The sequence below is a fragment of the Pomacea canaliculata genome, linkage group LG6 (genome assembly GCF_003073045.1).
Source record: "Pomacea canaliculata isolate SZHN2017 linkage group LG6, ASM307304v1, whole genome shotgun sequence".
NCBI classification, from domain to species: Eukaryota; Metazoa; Mollusca; class Gastropoda; order Architaenioglossa; family Ampullariidae; genus Pomacea; species Pomacea canaliculata.
This window is the reverse complement of record NC_037595.1, coordinates 27,672,845-27,691,233: the sequence shown is the minus strand read 5'-3', so window position 1 is coordinate 27,691,233 and position 18,389 is coordinate 27,672,845. Positions and strand designations below refer to the sequence as shown.

At 45.8% G+C, this 18,389-nt stretch overlaps 1 protein-coding gene across 6 annotated transcripts in view; it reads right to left on the bottom strand.

The window, feature by feature from the left end:
* The window catches only part of LOC112565664 (neuron navigator 2-like), a 207,750-nt gene that overhangs the window by 83,777 nt on the left and 105,584 nt on the right, over window positions 1–18,389 (bottom strand). Inside the window, exon 1 of one of the 6 annotated variants that reach the window (XM_025241286.1) lies at window positions 16,191–16,646. The exons of 4 other annotated variants lie outside the window; for them this stretch is intronic. In XM_025241286.1, coding sequence (XP_025097071.1) covers window positions 16,191–16,199 — 9 coding nt within the window. In that variant the 5' untranslated portion in view covers window positions 16,200–16,646. Of the gene's footprint in view, window positions 1–5,194; window positions 6,598–16,190; window positions 16,647–18,389 lie in introns of those variants that run through there. One more of the 6 variants, XM_025241285.1, reaches the window with a different exon arrangement.

Sequence of the window (18,389 nt, the reverse complement as noted above, 5' to 3'; positions counted from 1 at the left end):
CTGTGCTAACGGAAACAAACTGAAAAAATGTCTGAACCTCCAGAAATGCCTCAGATTTTTATTATCTTGGCAAATGTATTGGCAAACAGGTTGGAACTCATCTCACTGACCACAGTCCCCAAAACGTTCTTCCGCAAAGCCAACGGTTTCCTGTGATCTTCACTTGGTCAAACATTCCCAGACTTTTGGCAAAGTGTGACCTTTACCCTCTTTGTTTGATCTGTTGAAACATTTCTTCATACGGGTGTTAATGTGGAGGGCAAGAACAGAGAAATGCATTAATGGGAGCAAGTACAAAGCTACAAGGACCAGAAGACTGCAATAAAGTACGATACAATGAGCTCAAGAAGGGTCACGTGCTTTTTAACCTCCAGCTTCAAGGCTCAGACTGGCTTCAGAATGAAGACAGACGAGAGCAGCAGACACCACAATAGGACGAACACCAATGCACACAACATGCCCAAGATATTCCCGCCGGACTCTGGACTCAACGAGGTCTGTGATGAGCACGACACCGATGCTCCTACCTCCCGGACTTCAAAGACCCGAAGCCTCAGCCTCTTCCCCCTTCTTCTCTATCTTCAACGGTCTTGTGACGTCACGGCTTGAGCTTCCTAACCCCTTTCTCCGATCTGGTTACACCCTCCCGATGGAGTATGCACCCTCACCGCCGGTGGACGTGGGTGATTCCACAAAAAGCGAGGATGTAGTCCGAGATTCTTGGCGAGGTGCGAATAGCGAGTAAGGCGACACGAACTGGTCAGAAATGTGACTTTCGTGGCCGATCCTTATCGCGAGGGCAGAAACTCTTCTGTTTGTGCCCTAATCATCCCAGGAAACCGAAAAGTCATATAACATGAGGCTGGTTGAGAGAGGACTTCGAGCAATGACTCTGGGAGGTAAAGTTTAAAAAAAAATTCAGAAGACACCAGAAGCACGGTCGTCGAGTTAAGGTCTCATGCTAATGAAAGGCGGCTTTTAACCGGACAAATTTACGGTTGAATGACCATGACAGTTAAATAAAAACTTTGCCAACCATGGCCAAATCTTTGTCAATAATTTTCCGGTTAAGAAAAGCCTTAAAAGCTGAATTCTCGTTCGCACTCACCGCTTGATACTTGAGGACTCATTTCATATCCGCTTCCGGTTAATTAAGAAGCAACTCCATTCATGCTTGAAGACACTGCGTCTGCTCATTTGAAATCAAGTGAGAAGGAAACCAGGTGACTGTTGATTTATTATACGGAACACTGAAAAGGTAAAGTTATCCAGATGCCAATATTAATGTAAAGCCTCGTAATCAACTTTTAAAGCCTCACTTTGAACATCTCCGTTATACTCACAGTGCGACAGGTGTAACTTGAAAGCCTAAAATACAGAAGCCTTAATTAAATGATTACTTTTTAGTGGTTTTTTTCTTCCCAACCCTCCCCCAATCAGCCACCCTCACTTTATCTATCTCATCCATCGCCTTCTTCTTCCTTCTCCTCCTACTTGCACTCTCTCGTTCCCTACCTCTGTGATATCTCGACTCCCCTCTTCCCGTGTTCCCCTTGTGTTTTCTCTCTATCTCACATACCTGCACGCCTGCTCTACGACAGTTTACAACTGCCTGGTAGTCGTGACTCTGACCTTCTGCAGAACATCCGCCGTCTCCAATCACAAAACCCAAAACCAAGACCATCAGAAAGACAAGACTTTGCCCTCGGTAAAAACACATCTATCTTCTCTCGGCGACTGTGCGTGCACGACAACCAAGTCCGCGCACCTGAAAAAGCATCGCCCACCTCCCACCACACCACCCGCCACCACCACCCAGGTGCAACAGCTTACCCAGCGAGCACTGCTCCAGCAGACGTCAGAAGGGAACGTCAGTTGTCTTCCCCTGGGCGTCAAACACGACGCCGGCCGTCCAGACAGGTACCGCGGTGGCTCGCTGCCCGACGAGAGAGATAATCGCGGCGATGGCTCGCGAAACAGTGGCGGTACCATCCTCCTGTCTCCTTTTAATGCTCTCAATTTGAGACCACAGGCGTGGAGGATACGGGGGGTTAACTCTCTTCCATCTCGTGATTTGTTATCGCACGTGACTTCGATGGTTAGTCGAGACCAAGATAGTGTCGTCCCAAACCACCTACGCACAACACCCTCCCCAACAATGTCCATCACCTCTCGAACAGTCTTATGTTGACTCTAATGTAATAAGTTGTAAAAAAAAAAAAAGGGGGGGGAGGAGTGATAAATTATGAAAGCTTCTCGATGGTCAGTCATGACCTGGTAGACCAGAAATATTTAAAGATTATCAAGAGAAAACAGAATGATAAATGATGATGATTTTGATTTGTTATTTAATGTAGCAGGGAAATTTTATATCGACAACGTGTCTTAGCTGACTGGTTAGGCATCCGAGGTCGGGAATCGAACCGACACCCCGCAAAGGGCCGGGCAGGGGTAGGGAGGGGAAGTAGAGGGAATCCTCTCCCGGAAAGCTTGCCCCGAGAAAAATGCGGTCCACATCCAAACGACAAAGAAAAAAATAGTTAAGGAACTACCTTATCAATAGATTAACATTTTCACATTAACATACATATGGTGGATCTCGTGCCTTGTACACCTGTCTATCACCGGACTACCTGTCTCTCCCACAGTCTGAGTCAAGACCTGTGTCACCTGTCTTCGTGTGACACTACATGCGAGCTGAGACAGGAATAAATTCATGTCCATCAGTAGTTCTGACCTGCAATAGTTACTGACCAATGAACTGTGTCCCCATCACTCGGGTTTCCTGACTGCGAACTGTTAAAACTATTTTTTGCTCTCTCTCTCTCCCTCCCTCTGTCACTTTGTTGCAAGATCTTTCAGTCAGTAGAACCTTTAGACATCGACCCCCAGTAATAAGCTATCAGATGTCTTCCATCACAAACCCAACTGCAGCAGCAACATCAACATCAAGGAATCAGCTTCCGTCAGCTGCAACGCTAACCTTTGACCCCACGTGGTTATAAAATGGAAACCAACTCCTCTTTACAATGTAAAAGCTCGCGGGTCTTTAACACGTGCCAGGTGACTGCATGCCACTGCCAAAGAAAGGCTGCGATCAGCAGCAGCAGCAGCAGCAGCAGCAAGGTGAGGTAACAATAGCTCCACAGTAGCGAGGTGCACCTCGCCTCCACTGCACAGGTGAGCGGATCGCATGCATGTGCCGCCCGTCGTCTCACCTGAGGGCTGGTGTCGGAGGCACTTCACAGTTTAAGCAGCAACTTCCTGCTTCTGCGTCCCCGTGGCATCTCCTCCCACCCCTACCTCCCCCTTATAACTCCAGCATCCACGCCCTCCACCCTCTTTCGTCAATGAAAAGGTGGAAATGGGTGAGGGGGAAGTTGAGGGGGTCTCATCGGTTTTTGGGCCAGTGCCATCCCCCTCCCGTTCTTGTGTGCGGCTGTGACGTGAGAGTCACGTGCATGGGGGCAGTTGGAGAAATGGAAAAACAGTTTTAAACAGCCACTGACCTGCAATCTTTTTATTGAAAAAAACTGTAAATCTGTGACAGTATAAAAAAAAGAAAAGAAAAAAAAATAAACCAGTAAGAATGATTATAGGAGGTGCACGTGAACCCAAGGAGGAGCGAATTAAAGTTTTCCCTGACATCCTCGCTTGTGTCGCTTGTACTTTTCATGACAATTCTTTATTCACGAGCCTGAAATAAAACTCGAACTCATTCCTTCTCTCTCTCTCCTTCTCTTTCACGTGCGCCCCTTACCGACCGGTACGTCACTTGAAAATATAGTTCTCCTTTTTTTATACCTCCTTCTAACATAATGCTAGTTTCCACATTAATCAGGGCATTTCTTTAACTTTTATTGCTTATCGGCTAATATCTATCAGTAGATGACTAAACTCTCAGTCGTCGCTGTTTCTTTTCCTAACATCTATCGTCTCTAGGATTTCACCAGTCGTCTGCACGCTCTGTGTCTTGCTTGCATCTCAAGCTCGTGTGCGATGTACTGAGCTTTATATCTCGTGCATTATCATCGTCGTCGGCATCATCATTGTCGTCGTTGTCGCTATCGTCGCCCGCATCGTCGTCGTCGTCGTCATAATCGAAAGATTAGTAAATATGTAGAATTTTATAATAACTAGCTGTCACAAAGGAAAAAGAATGAGGTGGGGGAGACATCATACAAACGACTGACAAACCATGATTTACCAGCTACCCAAGGCGCACGCGCCAAGAACAACTTGAGAGCGAAACCGTTTGTGGAGACGATTAATCACTGAAGACATCAGGGGACAGAGTTGTTCCAACTGATTCCAGAGAGTCTGGAGAGAGTGCGGAACATAACATATCCACACACATACATGAATTTCGAAGACAAACTCATTGACTTTGGTCAACTTCGTGTTGTGGGAGGACAGAGATGTCAAGTCGAATCGGTTTTCTGTGATGAAAATGAGAGGTCTGTGTTTCGATTCCCTCTGTTTCCAAACACATGCCTCAACCACCAGTAACTCTCAGTAAGAGAAACCCGCTCTGAGGATGGAGGGGTCGACTAGCAGAGAAAAGATTAACTCTGGGTCAGATGATGACCTGGACGCCTCTTGACGCCAACAAATTAATCCAAGCTTCCAATCCATGTCGCTACAACACTGGTTGATTGTTTTAGCCTTTCCAGCTAATAAGTCTACATCAAGGCACCACAACAACATCACAAAATGAACAAATGTAATCACTAACAACAAGCAACTGCTCCATGTGCACGCGATTCGAACGCAGGAAGACGATGAACATAGAATTAACAAGTGAAAGTCTGACCCTTGACATAACCTGATCATCAAACCAACGACCTGTCGAAACCAAAATAACTCGACAAAATAATATCGAACACAAGAATATTAATGAAAAGACACGAAACACTGTTAAATGTCAGACCAGCAACACAGCTTGTGTAATCACAGTCAAGTTGAACAGGTATACACAAAATCAGTATGAATAATATCGCTAACAGTCTCTGATAGTGTTAGAGAAGCTAACAGCACTGTAACGGGTGTGTAAGAGACGGTGTAATACGGGTAGATACAAAGCTGTAGTGTGTAGTATATCTCCTGTCCACGTGATAAAGCTACAGATGACTGACTGCCCAAACAGCCATTTTTATTCATACAATAATAACAGGATTAAATCAGGATTACTTACCAAAGCCTTGCGGACTATTTCCTCCGTCATAACTCCACACCACAGAGCACGAGTACAATATTATCCTGGCGCTGTACCGGAGGGGGCGAGTGGGAGGGGAGCAGGGACACGACCCAACAGTCATCCACTCAGCCACCGCGCTCCCTCCCAGTCCGCTCCCTCGCGTGGCATCACGTGCTGCGACCGCGCGGAGGTCGGAAGCGAAGAACAATGTAGTGAAGGTGCAAAGGAAGGCATTGTATTGGATCGGGTTGGCAAAAACAAACTGAAGGAGACGGCAAGAGGCAGGCTAACTCTCTACAGGGCTGTTCGCTCTCTTCCTTTCTCTCTCTCCACTCCACGGTTCCAGACGCCAGCCCGCGCGCCAGCACGTGCCAGGCCGACCAGCAAACGCCGGGCGGAAGCCGGCACTAAGTTGGTAGGTAGGGGCTGAGGGTCTGGTCTGGCCAGGTATACTAACACAGATGCCAGGAACTGTAGACCACCTTTCCGCTCCCTCCTCAGACCAGCACCACCACTACCACCACCACTACCACCTCTACCACCACTACCACCACCACTACCACCACCACTACCACCTCTACCACCACTACCACCACCCCGACCTCCAGGTTCCACTCACATCCACACCCTGATCTTCAACGCTAAGGAGTGGTGGTGTACATTATCCTCCGAGTAATGATCTGTATCCCTTCCCCTACTTCTGTCCGTCTTCTGCTCTCCCACCTTCTCTGATTCTTTCTCTCTTTCATCGCCCTCCCTATCCCACCTTCAAACTATCTCCTTTGGGTGGATAATGACATCAGTCTTCTATCAACGTGTATCATCAGTTTTCGTCTGGTGGTCATGTGCTCCACCTCTACCTTAACAAAGACTCTCCCAGGTTCACCCGTATACCTCCTCGGCCTCACCACTGTATCCTCCACCTCTCGAGACCAGTAGCCGCCTGCCTACGGCTCCAGGAGGTGAGATGTTCACATGAACAGACATCCCGGGTACTCTAGATACCCCGTATCTTCTTCCTTCATCAAACCTTCCCCTCCCTGCAAAATCACGGTTAAGCGTTCCTATAATAAATAAATTTAAAAAATAAAACAGAAAATCTGATTTGTGCGTCTCAGCTTCTTGGAGACTCCACTCCATCCCTCCGAACAAATAAAAAGCTGATGACAGCCGAGTTCTTTCCTGACACTCCTTCCATTTGTTTTCATTACCAACGTCATCCAATACCCCAAACATTTTATTTGTTTTTATTTCCAACATCATCCAGTCCCCCTTTACATTACCACCATCACCCACTCATCCAAATATTCTTCCATTTTTCCTTGGTACCAACATCCCCCAACGACCCAAACATTCTTCCATTTGCGATTTCGTTATGTTTCTTTACTCGCTCTCAAATATCACATTTAATCAATTATATAATTGCAACTGTTTACTTTATTTGCTTGAGTATTTAAACAGGGTTTTGTTTGTTTGTTTGTTTGTTTGGTCTTTGTGTGTGCACACGCGCGCTTATGATCGAAAAAGCATTAAGCTGTAAGTGGTTCACCGTGTCTATGGCACGCTAATATGAAGGCGGAGCCCAGCCTTCTTTCCTCACCTTTCACCTTGCGTCCACACTACCTTCCAAGACGGATCAGAAAGTCTTTTGTTGTCGTTGGCACAGGTTCTCCGATACCACCATCCACCTATGTCTTTAATTCGTCTGTTTATTTGTTCGACTGCCTGCTTTCTCGCCTCTTTATGGTGTTGTTGCACGTGCTGAGCGCGCCTTGCAGGTCCCCGGGTCAGTTGCCTGAACGAAGACCAGGTACATACACCAGCAGGTGGCTGGCAGAACGAGGTCCCTTCTGCCTCGAGCTGCCATGACTACGTCATCGTGACCCCTGACCCCTACCGAGCATCTTGCACTTGACAGTTTGCTATGACACACCCGGAACAACCTTCAGAGTGGTGCCCTGGCTCGTCCCCGCTCAGGATGCCGACCACCCAGGCCACGGACAGCCGACGAGAAGCATGTGTCTGTCCAGTCAAGCACTTGTATGTATCCTGTCTGTCCCATAATGGACATTCCTTGCCTGTCACTCAGTACTTATTATTATTGACATTTTGTTATGAAAAAAGCTTATAGACTTCATGAAATCCGAGGCTGACTGGCAGGAATGTCCCCACCCCAGTTCCAGAATGTTGTAAATCATGGGTGAGGAACGTCAAGCCGCGAAATCATTTGGTCTGGCCTGACTAAGTGGTTTACTGGACTCAAAATTATGTAAACCTAGGACTTGATTCATAGCAAAATACTTTTGTATTTACTGAATCGTAATAATAAAAATGTTAATTTTGAGAGAAGAGAAGGAAGGAACGTCCTTTATGGGATAGAGAGGACACAGTGGAGTATATGATGAGACACTGAGGCGAAACTATGGCTTGGCAAATATAGCGACTGCAATTTAAGTTGGTCCGCAAACACAAACACACACATCGCAAACGTTCGTACATACACGTAAACACACTGACAAACACACGTGTATACATAAAAGCACGCACCCATGGCTAAAGACTAACACCCGTATCACGGACCTCTCCTCAAGTTGGCTCGTGACCCTTAGTCTTCAGGGTGTATACCCGAATATCTGAGAACAAATCAGGGTTTGGGCTGGCACCTCCGTGTGTGTACACCAGATGTTGGCTGCATTGAGTGTTGGCTAGTCTGCACGTGGTCTGTGCGCACGTTGCAGGAACTGAGCTGAAGCCGCCATCCAGGTGTGAAAGGTGGGCGGTTACCGTCAGGTCATAGGTCACGGGACACGTTTGTTTTTGTAAATGATGAAGAGACAGAAAAAGAGTATTTTCTACCTGCCCAGTCAGACGCTTGAAAGCAATGACCAGCTGAGAAACAGAAGAAAAAAAATCTACCTAGGCTAGAAGATCCTGCAGACCTGGTTCGGATTCCGCTTAGGTCTGAAGACGGCGATCTCATCTTTCTTTCGAGACGACGTTTCTAACCACAATTCACGAGCAGGTCACAATACGCATGCGCAGATCGGGTAAAGACTACCAAACAATGTTAGAAGTACACGTCACTACCGGCGGACTCCAGCTGAACTAAAGTGATTCCAATCCCATCAAGAGCGTCAGGTAAGTAAGGTAACAAAATGCGCCAATCGTAATCATGTATTCGATTAAGAATAAAAGCTTATGAGAAAGTCGTTCATGAGATCTCCCGCAACTACCAGTCACCAACAACAACAACAATACACACAGCAACATCAAAGCCACACCATTAACACCACTACCACCACCACTACCACCACGAGGCAGTGAAAACCGAGGGTTGAGACCAGCTCTCGCGGCCCGCCACAAGGTAAGTGGGAGGAATTCACTCGTGCCGAGAAAAGCCGTGAAACGTCATCAGACCAGCAGGTGCGCCACCATCAGGGTCCAGACGCCGTCTGCCAGATAGTTAAACAGAAATAAACTTGTCGATGCTCCGCGGCTCGTGTCTGAAGAGGGGCAGTTGTTCGGGGGGAAGGAACTGCAGGAGGGGCGGGTAGGAGGAACACGTCTTCCTGCGTTCATTCGTTTGGACTCATTCCCCACCCGACCACCAACACCCTCCTTCCACACAATTGTAGGAATGGTTGACATTGATAGTACATTACAGCAACATAAGACAGGTTAACAATTATATTCATCAAATATCTCCAGAGTACCTCCCACAGATGCGTGTCATGTACGATTTTATTAGTTTATTTGTGAGAATATATTATCTTGTGTGGGTCAACAGCGAAGGCCTCAAGTTCGATCTTCAACGTTCGATTGATTTTTCTCAGTCTGAACGAGGTTTTACTTCACCGAATCCTAGTCTCACAGTTCCAGCTCCAGGCTTTAACTCGTTATAAAATATTTAAAAAATGGATTCTACACTATGCGCAAGGCTTACATCAAAGCACTCAGTATACTCCCCCTCCACACATATCCCCCCCCCAAAAAAAAAAAAAAATTAACTGACAAAGTTCATTTCCTCTTCCTCCTCGTGAGCGCTTGAACAAGCCTGCGATCACTCAGGCGGAACGGAAGTCAATGACCGACGGATGTGCTCGAATAAAAGGGGATGCGATCCCTGCACTTCTCTGGATCCGTTGTCTTGGTAACGCGATACCTACACCTTCTTAATATACTGCAGGGAGAGACCAACAGTAGCCTAAACATTCATTAAAGCTCACGATAGTTTTCACAGCCCTCACCCAACCGACAGTATCTTGGAGCTGAACTCTTAAGTGGTTCTAGTCGAGAGGCTTCACCTGTCGGTTGCTAAGCTTCTGAGGTTGGCGGGCCATCTGGACGCACCTCTTTAGACTGCAGCACAAATGGAGAGGAGAAGGGTGGGGAGGTTGAGAACTATAAATAGATGGGAAAAAAGATGGAGAGTGTCGGGATTGAGGTGTCGGGGGTGAGAGCCAACTGAGGTAGGACCTAGGGTGGAAGATGGTTGCCACAAGAAAGAAAAATAAATAAGCAAAACAAAGAAAAGGGTGAAAAGGAAGAAGGAAGCGCAACATAACAAAAATACAAATATGAACAAACGGAACAAAATTGTATTTTAATAGAGGAGCAAAGTTTCAACATTGTTGCAGTATTTACATACAGGTAATGAAGTAAAGACAGAACTGTACATTAGTTATTCATTGTCCAGTCTCGCCTCTTTTTCCATTTCTGTCTCTCCATCCCTTATTCCCTCTCTCAACACACATACACACAAACAATTATATATCTCTAATAAGGCAGAACATCAGTCAACCGTGTTACTTCCCCATTTCAGATATCACATGACAGAGACAACCGTTCCTGTTTCTGTGATTTAACATGTCAGAAAGTGGCTCGCGGCCACCCGTACCCGACCTATCTCTCACAAGACATCGCCATTCAGGTGCTAGAGTATCAGATAATCGTCTCCGCGCCCTGCCTCAATACGGGTATCGCGTGGTCTGACGATAACACCGGGTACTTTCTCAGAACCCTTCTTTTCGCTCATTATCTACTTTACACCCGCGTCTCGTGCTCGAGGTGGGGTAGGCCCGGGTAGGGTCATTACACCTCGCCAGCTGCTGTCCTTGCTGGCGATCGTCAGAAGGGAAAGTCTTGAGAAAAACAAGAAATTTCAATTTTTCTGTAGAGTACAATGGGTGTTCATGTCTAACCCGTCTTCGGAGTGTTTCAGTCTTTTTTATATCATTTTTTGTACAATTCTCGTAAAGTTTTTATATTTTATAAACTTTTTCTGTTTCACTTTTCGACAAGTTAATGTTAGACAGGTCTATTTATTAGTGATATTATGGCGATATTATCTGTCAACTTGCGATACAACTACAGGCATCCTTCCGTACATTTTCTTTTTCCTCTGCACTCATGTAGCTTTCTCTCAACCTCCTCCACGTGTGGCCTCCCATTCCTCAGCTCCTACTTCCAGCCTCCCATCCACACACACACATCTAAGAAATGTACGGTTAAGAGAACAGACTTCTCCAGAGGCAGGGGTCGCTCCGTTTGAACAAAAACTTGTGTAACGAGGCTTATTTTGCTCAGGAAGACAAACGTGCGTGCTCGTGCACATACACGTCACCTGCACGCGGGTTTCAGCACAGTAATACAAATGTATGTACATTCCCAAGCAGATCTGAACGAGCGGACGCGCGCACACACACACATACATGTTGAGAAACACATACACAGACACACACGCCTGCGAGCATACACACAGTTGTACTTGATCTGTTGCATATGCGATGTGCGCCTCAACGTGTGCACAATATAACAAAATACTTATCCTCCCAACCTCCCGTCGGTACCTGAGATGTATCTTCGTGCCACGGGGGTAAAGCCGAGTCTGTATCGCCCTCTCCCTCTACCCCGACTACAAACACGAGAGGCACTGGGATGATGATGCACACGTGACAGTGTCAAGGGTCCCACTCCCTCCAACGTCTATCTTAGAGAAATCCTCTTTTTAAAGACTTTTTTAAAGCGATGTGTTCTGTTCAGAGTCAAGAGACGGGTAAATCCTCGAGCTTTTATCTACCCGACAGCTGGAGAACTGTCTGGCTTCTCACCTTCCGTAATTAACGGCCATCGCTTTTCAAACGCTGAAATCAATGAAGCAGACGTGGCTAAACATCCAGTGATGATGTAGTGAACTGAAGGACTCTCCCAGTCTCTGCCTCCTCCCCTTCGAACCCCCCGACCTTCCCAAATGTTCTCTCTAAATGATGGAGAGTTCAGGGAGCTGTAAATCTAAATTGAAAGTCACTCCAGTTACTTCCCCGTGTTTTTAGACGTGCTAATGGATATGAAACAAAACAAAACAAAATAAATAAAATATAAGAACGTGGTTGAAGATACGTGAGATGAAAGTAAAGACGTTGGCTGGCAGCCGCTCAGTCACGCGCTGTCGGCGTGACATGCAAACTAAAATGAATACAAACATGAAATAATTAATATTACATGCAGATGTCAGCTCTTGGATGCTCTCTATATATATAAGGAGAGAAGCTCATATTTTGTCTGCTAAATTATTACACTCACGAGCAGCACGTGCAAGACACAAATGCAGTGCAAAGTGGCGCCAGTTACAATGAATCCTATAATAAATCACGGGGCCCTGCACGATTTTGATTTATTTATTTTACATTACCCTGGTTTAGTTTAGTTTCGTTTGCCCGTGGTTTAGTTTACCGTAGTTTAGTTTAATGTGGTTTAATTTAGTTTACCCTAATTTAGTTTCGTTATACTCGTTTCTTCCACTTTCCATCATTCCACCACTCATGCTGACGTTGCGCACACAAACGGCAGAAAGGACAGAGAAAAAAGAAAACTCGTCCCTTTCCCCTCCAGGTGTGCTTTTTGCGCAACTGCGTGCACGCAAGGACTTGGAGGTGAGGGCCAGGTGCTAAAACCTGAGTAGCAGGGTCTGCGTCTTACGTTAGGTAAAAGTAGCGAAAACCTCTCATCCGCTTTATCGTCGACGATAATCTCCGATGATAGCTGGAGACGATGTCGAGCGGCACCCCAGAGGTTGCAACAGATCGGCGTTTTAAACAAAATATTAGTCGTCACTAGTGTGGCTGCCATAGCCTCGCTCTGGTACCAGGAGTAAGTGCCGGTGTAAAGACGAGCCACAGAAAGATGGCTTCAGTTAAGATGGCGGCCGCCATTTAATGCACGCACTATGTCAGAGTCACATGACTTCTTTTATACACTACGTCATGATCACACGACGTCTTTTATACATTACGTCATATGTCGCACGACGTCTTTTATACACTACGTCATATGCACACGGCATTTTTTATACACGACGTCAGATGAATACTGCGTCATTTATACACTACGTCAGATGCACACTACGTCACACTGCACATGTTTCTCCTCCGACACCGTCAAAGATAATAATTATTCAAGAATGATCCTGTGTTGATCTTCTGTTCCCATAGTGACTGAAGTCACGTGACATCACAAATGGCAGCCCTCTCCTCCGTTTCATTCGTTTATCCTCCGGCTCCTTTCCTCGCTACACTTCTCTATTGTGCTGATCATGACAACAAGGGAGCATACTGACCAGGAGACTCTATACAGCTCTGTTTCATTCTAATAGGCTAAACCTTTTATTTTTTATTTATTTCTTCTCTTTTTTTAATCTTCCTCTCAACTCATTTTCGCGTTCTCGCTCTCTACCCCTTAATGCCGTCGCTAACATTCATTTTTATCGCGAAGAGGAGACAAAGGTTTCGTCAGATTCTCCGATTCGCCAAAGATAAGCTCGGCTGTGGAGATAAAGGAAAGTAAAAGACCAGGAAAAGAAGAAGAAAAAAAAGAAACATATAAACAAGTGAACTGTTCCGATGCTAAATGCGGGAATCTTGTTTCAGCCTCCCAACATCTTGCTGTTAAAAATATCCCCATTCCCTCCCTGTGCATCCACCCGGCCTCTCTGCTGACTTCTCAGTAAGGAGAAGCAAGAGAAATGGCACCCGGCCAGTTGGTGTGGCACAGTGCCATGAAGGTACTGCCACACGGTCTGTGTGTGTGTGTGTGAAAACATGTGTTCATGTGTAAGCAAAACCGATAAAAGCTACATGCAAATACCGACAAGCTAACCCACATACGCGCATCCATACACACTGAATAATATTATGAATAATTTAAGCGAGGACAGATTAAAAGACAGGCAAGTTACTGATGTACCCCGCAGGTAAAGGGACACACACACATACCCCCTACCCAAGCAAGAAATCCGACCAATGCAAAGCTTTGTAAATGAATGTACAGGCACACACACACACGGATGCGCAAACACAAGAACGCGCGATGCTAATAACAGACTCAGGGAAGGCAGTGATGTAAAGGGAGCGCACCCGGTTATTGCCATACAGACGTGTGCGCATGTTATTGCCTCCCTTGTCCCGTCCTGAGCTGTTTCGTGCCCTCGATAATGTGATTGGAACAGACAACTCTGTCGCCTTTCTCTTCTAGTCTATTGCCCTCACGCTCGACAGTTCTCGCTCCCTTCATAGAAAAATTTCACGGAATGTTTGAAACTATAGAATCTGACATCGGACAATATAATTTCTATAAACAGCCATCAGCCAAAGAATTCCCGTTTGCTACTCCTATGGTGAGGAGTTATAATCAACTCCATCTCCCCTCACCCCTCACAGACAAACACCTGCAAAATGTTATGACCAGGAACGACAGATTTAATGTCCCGCTAGAGAAGTGACAGGTGTCCCCCTTCAACATCTTGCCAAACGTAAAAGCATTAAAAAAAATTAGGAAATAAAAGTCTGTTGCGTCAGTGCATAAAAGTGATGCTAAAGTTGCTCGAACAGGATGAAACCTCCTGTAAATAACACATCTGATGCATGCTTTGTGAACAATGGCTTTTTTAACCATTTAAGTGTTGATCCTGTACATTCGGCTACAGAACCTGTATCTACACAACAGTTTAGTGAATTGTCAAAACAACTGAGTACAACTAACTTTTCAGTGATTTACAACGTTAAAGAAGCTGCTATTTCTTCTAATAAAACTGAAATATTTCCTATTTTCTCCATGTCTCAATTTTTCACTTTATCGCCTCTCTTTTTTGTCAAACCCTATCTTGCTTCTTCTCTCACTCCCTCTCTGTCTGCCCTTTGTCTCCCTTTTGCCCACTGCGCTCTAGAGCAGAAGATATTGCGGTCCACGAAACTGAACTCTATTCTTTTTCGGATTGCCCTGGAAACGAGTGCTGTCCCTTTGCAAACCTCATTACTCGTGGAGGTAAATTAAACTTGTTAGTATTCATCTCCTAGAGAGCCAGTCACTGAAACTGAATACAAATCGTTTCCCCGCAAAGTCAGCTTCATCCCATTCTTCTTTTAAACGACACTTTATCACACCCCTTCCTTTTTTTTCCACCCTGTCTCTCATTCTTTGTCTCTTTTTTTCGGCATCGACCAGAGCCCATCCGCAGACTTCAGCCCTTGGCAAGCGCCTGAACCCTGCTCATGCAGGTCTGACAAAACTGAGGCGATCTCATTACCATGAAAACCGCAGGCGCAGAATAAGGATGGGGAGCAATAAATAGTTTGCATGATGAGATACGCGCACAGCCTGCGCCATTGTTGTCCGTCACCACACTGGATCCTCTACAGGATCCTCTACAGGAGGCCACAGAGTTCACGCTCGCAGACTAGCACGCGAGGTGGCCAACCCCACCCTCCCTGTAAGAACATCGATGAAACCTGTTACTCCTATTTGACATGTAGGGGTGGGGAGTCGAGTGGAGGGGGTAGGATTGACGAGTCAGTCCCCTTAAAGGACAGCCCATGGGTTTCTAGAAACTACGCAAATATTTATAGCAAAAGTGCTGTATTTTTTCTTCTTTTTTTTTTTTACAAGCATGCAAACCGACTGAATGTCGAATTTGTGACATGACCCATCACGTAATCAACTAAGAATAACGTTCCATCTGAGCATTTTCATGCTATTTTAATCGTATTATTCGTCAATGACATCTATTAACGTGGGCGCGTGAAATATTGCCGTTAAAGTAAGGATATAGAAAACGCGAGAAAAATAAGTACGAATACACACACACACGTGCGCTCATACGAGATCAACTACCAAGTACCAACAGCTGTTTCATCGTACACAAAATGCTTTTTCTCAACATGCTTCTTCGACCTTCCTGCCCAGATTATGTCAGTAATGTTGTAACTGAACACCCAAAATTTTACCCTTGTTTCCCTATTTTTCTCTAAACCATCCTAACTCCATTTTACTCATAATTCTAACAGGAGAAGAAATATGTTCCTGTTGGTCAGCCGAGGGTCTTCCCAGACGATTGTAGAAATTGGTGGTCAAGGATTGTGACTTTATGGAATTTTAACATTGTAGACAAGTTCTTCCATTCTACTATCCGCAATGAAACTTATTCAATTTCAAGTGATAAATAATTTATAAAGATATTTACAGTTTTAAATATCCAGTTTCTTTCGACCTACTCTGAAGAGAATTTCATGATACAGGCAACGGGAAGGTCGTCACACGAGAGAAAATTAGCGAAAGTTCATTCTGACCTTCTGCCGAAGTCGGCTTGCCTTTACCTTTGGCAATGATTCAAAACAGCGAGCTGAACATGCACGCATGCAGGTACCAGTATATATATATAAGTAACCAGAGTATTTTTTAAAAAATAAAACATTCCACGTATGCGTGTAGAGAATCTCGCATATTGAGCGATAAGCAGACAGACAAACTCTTTGACAGACAGCCCTGTCACAGGCCAAGCAACTAGCATCAACAGATATGCATGTAGACTTATAGACAGACTGAAAGGAAATCAAATCAACAACAACATAAATAAATTTACATAGCGAACACACGCTCAGCAAACTATGTATCGTGCATTTCACACGGACAGAAATAAGAGAGGTGAGGGGGAGAGCAGTACCTCCTCCATGGGGCAGCCTCTCCAGGTGCTAGACTCATGTCCATGGGGCAGCTTCACCACGTGGTATACTCAAGTCCATGGAGTTCTCCGGTGGCACCCACTGCAGGCCCGCGGACACGAAGAGAACAACAAGAGGCGCCGACATACCCAACACATGTACAGCATGCAGCAACTACATCCGGGCACTGCTGTGACTGCTGGTGTCTGCAGCCACTTGGCAGTGAGTTTCGTCGGCAGATGACTTCACGTTTACATGTCAGAGTTAAACGAAACTAGTGTGAGAGAAAAAAAAAAAGAGGGGGTGGCTATACTTCTCGACATGCGTTTCCACCCTGTTCGTTTCTGACCCGTAAATCCTCGCCACCCATCCTCGTCCCAGCTGGGTCTCTTCCCGTCCCACCCACGACCTTTCCCCTCAATGCTTGATCTTGTGAGCCAACCCCGATCTGCGATGACTTTCAATCCCTTAACCTGCAGACAGCCTCGTTAAAACTCTTCCACTTCCCCCTTCTGGGTTTGAGGAGGACTGGAAAGACGACCTGTCCCATCCTAGAAGCGAAAGGGAGGGGAGGACCTGTTGGAGGCGCAGTGCCGTACACCTTCTGGAGATCTTGTGGATAAATGCTGTTTACACACTGGCAAACACTGCCTGGAAAATGTCTTCTACAAGTATTTCATCGGAAAATGATCCTCTTGTTCATTGAACTAGCTTTGCTTTTTCTTTCGATTCTCATCAGCCTCGTTTTCGTTTCTTGCTGAATTTTCTTCTTCCGACAAAGCATGTTAGAGCACGATAAAAACATTTTATACTTTAGACATTAAGATAAATTAAAACTCTTACACCATACATCTCTCGGTAATAAAGTGTGAGGCTTTAATAATATCTGTCATGGGTCTCGATCATGGAATCTTTTCTTATCCGTCGTCTAGAATTGTGCTTCTCTCAGCCGCTCTGACTAGAAGGAAGACAGAACACCCCAGTAGTGGTTGTGGCAGCCCCCGTCATGAAGGAGCGAAGATTCGGGTCAAAGTACAGTTCCAGACTGTAAAAGGAAGGAATAAAACTTTTTTTAAACAAAATGGAGGGAAAACGAGCTCCCTTCCCTTCACAACAGAATATAGTTGTTGTACGGTCATGTGCTCTGGCAGAATCAATGACACTTTAAATTAAAGGAGGCACTGTCAAACTCCTGACAAAGACGTTGAGAAGGTCTGGCTGGTACAACAGTGAAATTAATTGAAATACAAATAATTTTTAAATATGTTGTCACATCTGAAGACAACGGTGGAGTAGTGGAGTCATTGACATAGATGTCTGCTAGCTGGTCTTGGGTTAGCTTCTCCATAAATCCTCAAGCTGTGAGAAGCATCGCCATCCGCGCCAGGTATTTGTTTTATTTGCTTTTCATACTCAGAGTGAATGACAAGAATTCAAAGCTGACTTGATTTACTTACATATGTCAACAGAACCGCAGTCTGACAGAGCATGACCCCTGTCAGGCGCAATCTGCGGTGCATAGAGGTGGACTGGGGTGGATTGGGATAGATTGAGAGGAGGGAGGGATGTTTCCGTTGGCTCTCGCGGTCCATAACGGAAATGTTGGTTTGTCTAAAGAGACAGGACCGTTAGACAGTGCGGTCCATCATTACCGGCCATGGCGCCTTGTGTGTAAACTCTCAGCGACTGGCTCCCAGCTTGCGACAGGCTTGTACAACGCAGCTAACGGCACCCGGTGTGTCTGCAGCGCCGCCAGGCGAGTGATCCGTCTGACCTTCCGTGACCCCCCAACTTGCACGTGGGAGGGGCTGGCGTCTCGTTTACAGGGGGTCATGTTCCATCAACGGAGTGGAGGACTGGGGGAGGGAGTTATTATGGTTCTGCTAGTTCTCCTGCCAGAACGCGACTGCACGAGACACGACGTGTCGACAAGTGTACAAGATGGATGTCAAGATGGATGTCAAGTGTACAAGATGGATGTCACGTGTACAATAGAAATACCGAGTGTACAAGAGGAATGCCGATTGTACAGGAATGAGGGATGCATACTGAGAGTGGTAGTGGGTGGATAAGCGACTCGAGATGCCTGCCCACAGACCAAAGACAATATTATTTCCGAAAGGAATGCACCCATAGACTGGTGACTCCTGTCGGTCTGAGAAGAAACAAGGATCATTCTGTCCATCCTCGACTCAGAGGGT